Source organism: Ranitomeya variabilis, chromosome 3, assembly GCF_051348905.1.
Source record: "Ranitomeya variabilis isolate aRanVar5 chromosome 3, aRanVar5.hap1, whole genome shotgun sequence".
Lineage (NCBI taxonomy): Eukaryota > Metazoa > Chordata > Amphibia > Anura > Dendrobatidae > Ranitomeya > Ranitomeya variabilis.
In genome coordinates, this window is record NC_135234.1 from 391691280 (window position 1) to 391704264 (window position 12985).

The following is a 12985-nucleotide window of genomic DNA, read 5'->3' on the forward strand; positions in this document are numbered from 1 at the left end:
AACGCCGCAGCGTCCCGAAATGTACGTAAACCGGAACGCTAGATAGATTAGAGGCGTCCCCAATAAAGTGGAAAAACGGGACGCCAAAAAGATGCAAAAAAATAATAATAACGCATCACATGTGTTTAGAGTGTGTACAGTTACATAAAAACAATGACAAAAATAGACAGAAAAAGGGAGAAAAAGGAGCATAGCAATAAAAAGACAGATGACAAAAAGAAATAATAACATACATATAAATATGTAAACAAAGCATATTATCATACATGTGAAACATATATGTGAATCCGTGTATATATAATGGAACAGACCCCACAACATACTGGGGAATAAATTGTACTATATATTGGTGGTCGCTTACAGTCCCAAAGTACATATTCAATGTCAAAGGGTCCGCTCACGGTGCTAAAATATAAACCAACCAAGGAGGTTAAAATTGATGTATGATCTATGATCCTGCACGTTTATAAAAAGCGCAGGGATATCAAGTGAAACTTAGTGAATAACTAAAGACCCCCAATTCCTGAACTAAACCAAATAATATAAACATGCTAACAACTCATACAAACATTCACTAAAGAATAATGTTAGCGTATAGAGACTACATAAAGTGCAGATTCATAAGAAAACATAAACCACGTATAAGAACCTATACGTGGACAACGTATAGACAGAAACTACAGGACACTCCTTCTCTTCAGATTCCGAGACGTTCACCGGGTTTTGCTGCGGCGTCATCACCAGTGCGTAGCCATGGATAACTAATAAAAACTAAAAAGAAAAGAAAAACACACAACAAGACGTAAATATATAAAAATATTAAAAGCGAGTGGTGAAAAAATCACCCAAGAGAGGACAGCCAGGTCAAGGGACATGGAATATTTTCCACATTACATCCTCATTATATTGCTGCATGTCAGGACAGAGCCGAAAAATTATGGAAGTATATTTTTGGAACCAAATAATATATAGAACACGAAGGAGAACCCACGGGACTCTCACAGAAAAGGAGCGAAGCTAAGCTGTTCATTAAGTCCCTTAGGGGCAAGGGTGTCAAGGGTGACAATCCACTTACATTCACACTGTGCGAGTAACTTGGTCAGATTGCCCCCCCTGACACCTCCATGTATCACATCTATCCCTCTCACTTTTAAGCCCCTAGGGTCAGATCCGTGAAACAGTCGAAAGTGCCTGGGTAATGTTTTTAAGACCGATGGGTCTTCTACTTCTTTACCTGCCAAGATATCCCTTACGTGTTCGCGCGTCCGAACCTTAAGTTCCCTAGATGTGAGACCGACATAGATCAGGGAGCAGGGACAGGTCGCATAATAGACCACAAAAGTAGTGTTACATGAGATGTACTCTCTTATCTTAAATTCCCTGCTCCCATCAAAATTCTTGAAGGTCCCACATCTAAGGATGTTCGGACACGCAACACATGAACCACAAGGAAAACATCCCTGTCTGGGACTCCTCGCACCAAGAAATGTTTTATTTTTTGGGGTGATATAATGGCTGCTTACCAGAGTATCTTTCAGGTTTCTGGCTCTCCTTTGTGTCATCAAAGGAGATTTTGTGAGATATGGGGCCAGGACACTATCGGTCTGCAACACGGACCAATGTTTGCTTAACACCTCACGAATACGGTGCCATTGGCAATTCGCAGTAGAGATAAATCTGATTGCCATCTCATCCTTCGCTCCTGACCTGTTCGACCCCCCTAGTAGGTCCTCTCTCCGTGTATGTCTGGCCCTTCCATACCCTGCCCTAATGCTACGACGACTGTATCCTCTTGCCCTAAACCGTTCGGTGAGGATGGCGGACTGTCTCTCGAAGCGGGCATCCGTAGAACACACCCGCCTATTCCTCAAGAATTGTCCAACTGGGATGGCTTTTATAACCGAGTAGTTGTGTGCCGAGGAGGCATGAAGCAAGGAATTCACAGAGGATTCCTTGCGATACAGATCTGTTTCAATAGAGCCATCCTCGGCAACACACAGCGTAATGTCCAAAAAATTAATTTCCCTAGAATGCCAAGTATACGTGAATTTTAAATTAAAGTTGTTAATATTCAGGGCCTGCATGAATTTGGATAGGCTGGCTTCGCTACCATTCCACACCATCAGAATGTCATCAATGTAGCGAAACCAGCCCACCACTGGGTCCGCGGCGTGTGCGCCATCGCCTTGGAAAATACACCTTTCCCAGTAACCTAAAAATAAATTTGCATACGAAGGCGCACACGCCGCGCCCATTGCAGTGCCCTGCAACTGTAAATAAAATTTATCTTTGAAAACAAAATAATTGTGGGTTAAAATAAACTCAAGCAATTCCAAAATAAGTTCCGAAAAATGGCCATCCCAGTTGGTAGTCTCAAGGAAGAAGCGGGTGGCCCTCAGACCATCTACATGTCTGATCGAGGTGTATAATGACTCCACATCAATGGTGACTAAAATCATGCCCGCCTCCAGAGACAGCCCGTCCACCCTTCTAAGCACGTCAGTAGTGTCTCTGACATAGGAGGGCAGTGTCTCCACCAGAGGTTTTAAATAAAAATCAATAAATTTACAAATATTCTCGCATAACCCTCCTATGCCAGAGACAATAGGACGCCCAGGTGGATTAACAGCATCTTTGTGCACTTTGGGCAGGGCATAGAAGGTAGCCACCTTAGGGGACCTTGGCATAAGTCCATCAAGGACCCTTTTGGGGACAACACCTGACTCGCTCGCCAACCCCAAGATATACTCCAACTCCCCTGAAAAAACCGAGGTGGGATTTTGGGGTAAACACCGATATGTTTCTTTGTTCTTTAATTGTCGAAATATCTCTTTTTCGTATTTTTCAATTGGCCAGATCACCACATTCCCCCCCTTTGTCTGCAGGTTTAATAACTACTGTGTCCAGAGCCTGTAGCTCCCTCAGCGCCTTCCTTTGATCTGGTGTTAGGTTGTCATTGTAGAGTCCCCTTGGAATCTTAATTAGATCCTCAATGACCAATCTGCAAAAAATGTCTATCTGTGGACACAGAGACAAAGGGGGGAAGGTGGATGATCTGGGCAAAATCGAAGAAGGAAATTTACCTACTGAATCTGGTTGTTGTTCCTCAAGTAGGTCTTCCAGGGCCGATAAAGCAACGGCTTCCACGTCACTAGGAAGTTGATTACCAGAATTTTTAGGGGCGTGTAACTTCTTCAGTAGTAATTTACGACAAAATAAATGCGTGTCTTTTACAGCTGTAAAAAAATTAAACTGATTAGATGGAACAAAATTAAGACCAAGTTTAAGGACTTCAGACTGGGTTTTAGAGAGGGAATGGGTAGATAGATTAATCACCTCTAAGTTGTTATTTTTCGCCTTCCGCTCGTACGTAGGAGGGGAGGTAAATTTTCTCTTTTGGGAGGTATATCTTCCTTTTGCAGCTCTATTGGGTTGTATTTTTCTCCCTCTATCACCATGTATGCTTTTAGATTGGTCGGATGTCACACTCAGTTCATCCACTGAAGTGGCGGATGACATTGAGCCCGACCTAACCAGTGATGTTGGGCGAGTTCTCATTCTCCCTGTCCTCCACCTATATACGTGATTATCGCGGTAGTCTGAATTGTCTCTTTGCAGTTTTTTTGTCTTGACCGCACTTATCTCTTGCTCCCATTTGAGGAAATCACTCTCAAGGTCACCATTGAGTTTCCCCAATGCTTCTGGTGTCAAATCTTCTTTTATAAATAGTTGAATATCGTCAATTTCCTTCTCCAATTCCGCTAGTTTGGTCTCATCAAGTTTAATAAGCAAACCGATGAAGCCTCTAGAACATATATTAGCAATATTCTCCCATTCGGTTTTAAATACCTCGTCTTCAATTGGATAAGAGGGGAAAATTTGGACACGTAAGCCCCTCGGAATCAGGTTGCGAGCCAGGTATTGCCCCAAAGTGGCCCTATTCCACCACAGCTTTGTCCTTTTATGCAGCAATAACCTCAGCCTGGCAATCCTCTCTCTAGAATCACCACCACTCGCGACAGTAGAGCCGACATTATCCTCCTTAAAGGCCTCCTGCAGCCGAGACAACCATGTCTGGTCCCGACTACGAAAATCCATTGACTTCTGACTAACTGCTGTGGGAAACACAGAAAAGCAATATTTAATATTACAGTCATGAAGCACCAATATACTCAGTATGTGTGAGTGGTAAGTACCAACTCTCTCTAGGCACTCCTCAGGTGCCCTTCTGGGACTACTCCAAATCAATACATAAACAAAAACACGGAGGAAAAGAGTCCACTTCAACATATTTAGAGAACAATATACAAAAAGTTTATTAAATAATCAATACAAAAACAGAATTAAAAATACAAAACATGGGTGTATTGTTAATACCGCCATATCGCAGAAGACACATAGGAGGAAATGCGGCAATGACCAAGTCAGGGGGGAGTTCACATATACACCTTTTGGGTGGCAGCGTCAGCTCAGAAAAATAGAAGGAATGTATGACCAAATACAATTACTACGTTCCACTCATATGGCACAAATAGCCCAGAGTACAAAAGGTCATATATTCATAAGCACATGTAATTGCTGCTTACCCATTGTAAGTCAGGTGTGTCCTCCCCACCTTGCTCGGTCCCCCCGGACGCGCGTTTCGCGTGGCTTTTTCAACAGGGTGTATCCATAGTGTGTCTCATTGTGTTTTTATATCATAGACCCGGAAGTAGAATCGGTGACGCCGGCGCATGCGCAGTAGCGTCCAGAGTGCATCGCTCAATAGGGCCATCACAGTGGGGAGTGTATGAGAGGCGGAGCTCCACCTTCCAAACACAAGAAGTGTGACACTCCCCACTTGTAAGTGATAGGTCCACAAGAAGATGGCTACGATGGACGACACCGGGCATGCGCACCACCAATTCCCAATAAAAAGGCCATGGCTACAGCCATTTTTTTAGTGATAAAGTTAAGATCGCTCAAAAACAGAAACAGAACGCCGCAGCGTCCCGAAATGTACGTAAACCGGAACGCTAGATAGATTAGAGGCGTCCCCAATAAAGTGGAAAAACGGGACGCCAAAAAGATGCAAAAAAATAATAATAACGCATCACATGTGTTTAGAGTGTGTACAGTTACATAAAAACAATGACAAAAATAGACAGAAAAAGGGAGAAAAAGGAGCATAGCAATAAAAAGACAGATGACAAAAAGAAATAATAACATACATATAAATATGTAAACAAAGCATATTATCATACATGTGAAACATATATGTGAATCCGTGTATATATAATGGAACAGACCCCACAACATACTGGGGAATAAATTGTACTATATATTGGTGGTCGCTTACAGTCCCAAAGTACATATTCAATGTCAAAGGGTCCGCTCACGGTGCTAAAATATAAACCAACCAAGGAGGTTAAAATTGATGTATGATCTATGATCCTGCACGTTTATAAAAAGCGCAGGGATATCAAGTGAAACTTAGTGAATAACTAAAGACCCCCAATTCCTGAACTAAACCAAATAATATAAACATGCTAACAACTCATACAAACATTCACTAAAGAATAATGTTAGCGTATAGAGACTACATAAAGTGCAGATTCATAAGAAAACATAAACCACGTATAAGAACCTATACGTGGACAACGTATAGACAGAAACTACAGGACACTCCTTCTCTTCAGATTCCGAGACGTTCACCGGGTTTTGCTGCGGCGTCATCACCAGTGCGTAGCCATGGATAACTAATAAAAACTAAAAAGAAAAGAAAAACACACAACAAGACGTAAATATATAAAAATATTAAAAGCGAGTGGTGAAAAAATCACCCAAGAGAGGACAGCCAGGTCAAGGGACATGGAATATTTTCCACATTACATCCTCATTATATTGCTGCATGTCAGGACAGAGCCGAAAAATTATGGAAGTATATTTTTGGAACCAAATAATATATAGAACACGAAGGAGAACCCACGGGACTCTCACAGAAAAGGAGCGAAGCTAAGCTGTTCATTAAGTCCCTTAGGGGCAAGGGTGTCAAGGGTGACAATCCACTTACATTCACACTGTGCGAGTAACTTGGTCAGATTGCCCCCCCTGACACCTCCATGTATCACATCTATCCCTCTCACTTTTAAGCCCCTAGGGTCAGATCCGTGAAACAGTCGAAAGTGCCTGGGTAATGTTTTTAAGACCGATGGGTCTTCTACTTCTTTACCTGCCAAGATATCCCTTACGTGTTCGCGCGTCCGAACCTTAAGTTCCCTAGATGTGAGACCGACATAGATCAGGGAGCAGGGACAGGTCGCATAATAGACCACAAAAGTAGTGTTACATGAGATGTACTCTCTTATCTTAAATTCCCTGCTCCCATCAAAATTCTTGAAGGTCCCACATCTAAGGATGTTCGGACACGCAACACATGAACCACAAGGAAAACATCCCTGTCTGGGACTCCTCGCACCAAGAAATGTTTTATTTTTTGGGGTGATATAATGGCTGCTTACCAGAGTATCTTTCAGGTTTCTGGCTCTCCTTTGTGTCATCAAAGGAGATTTTGTGAGATATGGGGCCAGGACACTATCGGTCTGCAACACGGACCAATGTTTGCTTAACACCTCACGAATACGGTGCCATTGGCAATTCGCAGTAGAGATAAATCTGATTGCCATCTCATCCTTCGCTCCTGACCTGTTCGACCCCCCTAGTAGGTCCTCTCTCCGTGTATGTCTGGCCCTTCCATACCCTGCCCTAATGCTACGACGACTGTATCCTCTTGCCCTAAACCGTTCGGTGAGGATGGCGGACTGTCTCTCGAAGCGGGCATCCGTAGAACACACCCGCCTATTCCTCAAGAATTGTCCAACTGGGATGGCTTTTATAACCGAGTAGTTGTGTGCCGAGGAGGCATGAAGCAAGGAATTCACAGAGGATTCCTTGCGATACAGATCTGTTTCAATAGAGCCATCCTCGGCAACACACAGCGTAATGTCCAAAAAATTAATTTCCCTAGAATGCCAAGTATACGTGAATTTTAAATTAAAGTTGTTAATATTCAGGGCCTGCATGAATTTGGATAGGCTGGCTTCGCTACCATTCCACACCATCAGAATGTCATCAATGTAGCGAAACCAGCCCACCACTGGGTCCGCGGCGTGTGCGCCATCGCCTTGGAAAATACACCTTTCCCAGTAACCTAAAAATAAATTTGCATACGAAGGCGCACACGCCGCGCCCATTGCAGTGCCCTGCAACTGTAAATAAAATTTATCTTTGAAAACAAAATAATTGTGGGTTAAAATAAACTCAAGCAATTCCAAAATAAGTTCCGAAAAATGGCCATCCCAGTTGGTAGTCTCAAGGAAGAAGCGGGTGGCCCTCAGACCATCTACATGTCTGATCGAGGTGTATAATGACTCCACATCAATGGTGACTAAAATCATGCCCGCCTCCAGAGACAGCCCGTCCACCCTTCTAAGCACGTCAGTAGTGTCTCTGACATAGGAGGGCAGTGTCTCCACCAGAGGTTTTAAATAAAAATCAATAAATTTACAAATATTCTCGCATAACCCTCCTATGCCAGAGACAATAGGACGCCCAGGTGGATTAACAGCATCTTTGTGCACTTTGGGCAGGGCATAGAAGGTAGCCACCTTAGGGGACCTTGGCATAAGTCCATCAAGGACCCTTTTGGGGACAACACCTGACTCGCTCGCCAACCCCAAGATATACTCCAACTCCCCTGAAAAAACCGAGGTGGGATTTTGGGGTAAACACCGATATGTTTCTTTGTTCTTTAATTGTCGAAATATCTCTTTTTCGTATTTTTCAATTGGCCAGATCACCACATTCCCCCCCTTGTCTGCAGGTTTAATAACTACTGTGTCCAGAGCCTGTAGCTCCCTCAGCGCCTTCCTTTGATCTGGTGTTAGGTTGTCATTGTAGAGTCCCCTTGGAATCTTAATTAGATCCTCAATGACCAATCTGCAAAAAATGTCTATCTGTGGACACAGAGACAAAGGGGGGAAGGTGGATGATCTGGGCAAAATCGAAGAAGGAAATTTACCTACTGAATCTGGTTGTTGTTCCTCAAGTAGGTCTTCCAGGGCCGATAAAGCAACGGCTTCCACGTCACTAGGAAGTTGATTACCAGAATTTTTAGGGGCGTGTAACTTCTTCAGTAGTAATTTACGACAAAATAAATGCGTGTCTTTTACAGCTGTAAAAAAATTAAACTGATTAGATGGAACAAAATTAAGACCAAGTTTAAGGACTTCAGACTGGGTTTTAGAGAGGGAATGGGTAGATAGATTAATCACCTCTAAGTTGTTATTTTTCGCCTTCCGCTCGTACGTAGGAGGGGAGGTAAATTTTCTCTTTTGGGAGGTATATCTTCCTTTTGCAGCTCTATTGGGTTGTATTTTTCTCCCTCTATCACCATGTATGCTTTTAGATTGGTCGGATGTCACACTCAGTTCATCCACTGAAGTGGCGGATGACATTGAGCCCGACCTAACCAGTGATGTTGGGCGAGTTCTCATTCTCCCTGTCCTCCACCTATATACGTGATTATCGCGGTAGTCTGAATTGTCTCTTTGCAGTTTTTTTGTCTTGACCGCACTTATCTCTTGCTCCCATTTGAGGAAATCACTCTCAAGGTCACCATTGAGTTTCCCCAATGCTTCTGGTGTCAAATCTTCTTTTATAAATAGTTGAATATCGTCAATTTCCTTCTCCAATTCCGCTAGTTTGGTCTCATCAAGTTTAATAAGCAAACCGATGAAGCCTCTAGAACATATATTAGCAATATTCTCCCATTCGGTTTTAAATACCTCGTCTTCAATTGGATAAGAGGGGAAAATTTGGACACGTAAGCCCCTCGGAATCAGGTTGCGAGCCAGGTATTGCCCCAAAGTGGCCCTATTCCACCACAGCTTTGTCCTTTTATGCAGCAATAACCTCAGCCTGGCAATCCTCTCTCTAGAATCACCACCACTCGCGACAGTAGAGCCGACATTATCCTCCTTAAAGGCCTCCTGCAGCCGAGACAACCATGTCTGGTCCCGACTACGAAAATCCATTGACTTCTGACTAACTGCTGTGGGAAACACAGAAAAGCAATATTTAATATTACAGTCATGAAGCACCAATATACTCAGTATGTGTGAGTGGTAAGTACCAACTCTCTCTAGGCACTCCTCAGGTGCCCTTCTGGGACTACTCCAAATCAATACATAAACAAAAACACGGAGGAAAAGAGTCCACTTCAACATATTTAGAGAACAATATACAAAAAGTTTATTAAATAATCAATACAAAAACAGAATTAAAAATACAAAACATGGGTGTATTGTTAATACCGCCATATCGCAGAAGACACATAGGAGGAAATGCGGCAATGACCAAGTCAGGGGGGAGTTCACATATACACCTTTTGGGTGGCAGCGTCAGCTCAGAAAAATAGAAGGAATGTATGACCAAATACAATTACTACGTTCCACTCATATGGCACAAATAGCCCAGAGTACAAAAGGTCATATATTCATAAGCACATGTAATTGCTGCTTACCCATTGTAAGTCAGGTGTGTCCTCCCCACCTTGCTCGGTCCCCCCGGACGCGCGTTTCGCGTGGCTTTTTCAACAGGGTGTATCCATAGTGTGTCTCATTGTGTTTTTATATCATAGACCCGGAAGTAGAATCGGTGACGCCGGCGCATGCGCAGTAGCGTCCAGAGTGCATCGCTCAATAGGGCCATCACAGTGGGGAGTGTATGAGAGGCGGAGCTCCACCTTCCAAACACAAGAAGTGTGACACTCCCCACTTGTAAGTGATAGGTCCACAAGAAGATGGCTACGATGGACGACACCGGGCATGCGCACCACCAATTCCCAATAAAAAGGCCATGGCTACAGCCATTTTTTTAGTGATAAAGTTAAGATCGCTCAAAAACAGAAACAGAACGCCGCAGCGTCCCGAAATGTACGTAAACCGGAACGCTAGATAGATTAGAGGCGTCCCCAATAAAGTGGAAAAACGGGACGCCAAAAAGATGCAAAAAAATAATAATAACGCATCACATGTGTTTAGAGTGTGTACAGTTACATAAAAACAATGACAAAAATAGACAGAAAAAGGGAGAAAAAGGAGCATAGCAATAAAAAGACAGATGACAAAAAGAAATAATAACATACATATAAATATGTAAACAAAGCATATTATCATACATGTGAAACATATATGTGAATCCGTGTATATATAATGGAACAGACCCCACAACATACTGGGGAATAAATTGTACTATATATTGGTGGTCGCTTACAGTCCCAAAGTACATATTCAATGTCAAAGGGTCCGCTCACGGTGCTAAAATATAAACCAACCAAGGAGGTTAAAATTGATGTATGATCTATGATCCTGCACGTTTATAAAAAGCGCAGGGATATCAAGTGAAACTTAGTGAATAACTAAAGACCCCCAATTCCTGAACTAAACCAAATAATATAAACATGCTAACAACTCATACAAACATTCACTAAAGAATAATGTTAGCGTATAGAGACTACATAAAGTGCAGATTCATAAGAAAACATAAACCACGTATAAGAACCTATACGTGGACAACGTATAGACAGAAACTACAGGACACTCCTTCTCTTCAGATTCCGAGACGTTCACCGGGTTTTGCTGCGGCGTCATCACCAGTGCGTAGCCATGGATAACTAATAAAAACTAAAAAGAAAAGAAAAACACACAACAAGACGTAAATATATAAAAATATTAAAAGCGAGTGGTGAAAAAATCACCCAAGAGAGGACAGCCAGGTCAAGGGACATGGAATATTTTCCACATTACATCCTCATTATATTGCTGCATGTCAGGACAGAGCCGAAAAATTATGGAAGTATATTTTTGGAACCAAATAATATATAGAACACGAAGGAGAACCCACGGGACTCTCACAGAAAAGGAGCGAAGCTAAGCTGTTCATTAAGTCCCTTAGGGGCAAGGGTGTCAAGGGTGACAATCCACTTACATTCACACTGTGCGAGTAACTTGGTCAGATTGCCCCCCCTGACACCTCCATGTATCACATCTATCCCTCTCACCGAGCAAGGTGGGGAGGACACACCTGACTTACAATGGGTAAGCAGCAATTACATGTGCTTATGAATATATGACCTTTTGTACTCTGGGCTATTTGTGCCATATGAGTGGAACGTAGTAATTGTATTTGGTCATACATTCCTTCTATTTTTCTGAGCTGACGCTGCCACCCAAAAGGTGTATATGTGAACTCCCCCCTGACTTGGTCATTGCCGCATTTCCTCCTATGTGTCTTCTGCGATATGGCGGTATTAACAATACACCCATGTTTTGTATTTTTAATTCTGTTTTTGTATTGATTATTTAATAAACTTTTTGTATATTGTTCTCTAAATATGTTGAAGTGGACTCTTTTCCTCCGTGTTTTTGTTTATGTATTGATTTGGAGTAGTCCCAGAAGGGCACCTGAAATTTTTCGGCTCTGTCCTGACATGCAGCAATATAATGAGGATGTAATGTGGAAAATATTCCATGTCCCTTGACCTGGCTGTCCTCTCTTGGGTGATTTTTTCACCACTCGCTTTTAATATTTTTATATATTTACGTCTTGTTGTGTGTTTTTCTTTTCTTTTTAGTTTTTATTAGTTATCCATGGCTACGCACTGGTGATGACGCCGCAGCAAAACCCGGTGAACGTCTCGGAATCTGAAGAGAAGGAGTGTCCTGTAGTTTCTGTCTATACGTTGTCCACGTATAGGTTCTTATACGTGGTTTATGTTTTCTTATGAATCTGCACTTTATGTAGTCTCTATACGCTAACATTATTCTTTAGTGAATGTTTGTATGAGTTGTTAGCATGTTTATATTATTTGGTTTAGTTCAGGAATTGGGGGTCTTTAGTTATTCACTAAGTTTCACTTGATATCCCTGCGCTTTTTATAAACGTGCAGGATCATAGATCATACATCAATTTTAACCTCCTTGGTTGGTTTATATTTTAGCACCGTGAGCGGACCCTTTGACATTGAATATGTACTTTGGGACTGTAAGCGACCACCAATATATAGTACAATTTATTCCCCAGTATGTTGTGGGGTCTGTTCCATTATATATACACGGATTCACATATATGTTTCACATGTATGATAATATGCTTTGTTTACATATTTATATGTATGTTATTATTTCTTTTTGTCATCTGTCTTTTTATTGCTATGCTCCTTTTTCTCCCTTTTTCTGTCTATTTTTGTCATTGTTTTTATGTAACTGTACACACTCTAAACACATGTGATGCGTTATTATTATTTTTTTGCATCTTTTTGGCGTCCCGTTTTTCCACTTTATTGGGGACGCCTCTAATCTATCTAGCGTTCCGGTTTACGTACATTTCGGGACGCTGCGGCGTTCTGTTTCTGTTTTTGAGCGATCTTAACTTTATCACTAAAAAAATGGCTGTAGCCATGGCCTTTTTATTGGGAATTGGTGGTGCGCATGCCCGGTGTCGTCCATCGTAGCCATCTTCTTGTGGACCTATCACTTACAAGTGGGGAGTGTCACACTTCTTGTGTTTGGAAGGTGGAGCTCCGCCTCTCATACACTCCCCACTGTGATGGCCCTATTGAGCGATGCACTCTGGACGCTACTGCGCATGCGCCGGCGTCACCGATTCTACTTCCGGGTCTATGATATAAAAACACAATGAGACACACTATGGATACACCCTGTTGAAAAAGCCACGCGAAACGCGCGTCCGGGGGGACCGAGCAAGGTGGGGAGGACACACCTGACTTACAATGGGTAAGCAGCAATTACATGTGCTTATGAATATATGACCTTTTGTACTCTGGGCTATTTGTGCCATATGAGTGGAACGTAGTAATTGTATTTGGTCATACATTCCTTCTATTTTTCTGAGCTGACGCTGCCACCCAAAAGGTGTATATGTG

The 12985-nt window shown here is 42.3% G+C and overlaps 2 protein-coding genes and 1 long non-coding RNA gene across 3 annotated transcripts in view; all 3 read right to left on the minus strand.

The window, feature by feature from the left end:
* LOC143818266 (uncharacterized) overlaps positions 1 to 12985 on the minus strand; it is a 242963-nt gene that overhangs the window by 123745 nt on the left and 106233 nt on the right. The window lies entirely within an intron of this gene.
* On the minus strand, positions 603 to 4199 carry LOC143818264 (uncharacterized). Its single transcript, XM_077299618.1, has 2 exons — positions 3088 to 4199; positions 603 to 771 (listed from the first exon to the last, which is right to left on the minus strand). The coding sequence occupies exons 1-2, from the start codon at positions 4096 to 4098 to the stop codon at positions 619 to 621; spliced, it is 1164 nt and encodes a 387-aa protein (XP_077155733.1). The 5' UTR covers positions 4099 to 4199; the 3' UTR covers positions 603 to 618.
* Positions 5580 to 9175, minus strand: LOC143818265 (uncharacterized). Its single transcript, XM_077299619.1, has 2 exons — positions 8064 to 9175; positions 5580 to 5748 (listed from the first exon to the last, which is right to left on the minus strand). The coding sequence occupies exons 1-2, from the start codon at positions 9072 to 9074 to the stop codon at positions 5596 to 5598; spliced, it is 1164 nt and encodes a 387-aa protein (XP_077155734.1). The 5' UTR covers positions 9075 to 9175; the 3' UTR covers positions 5580 to 5595.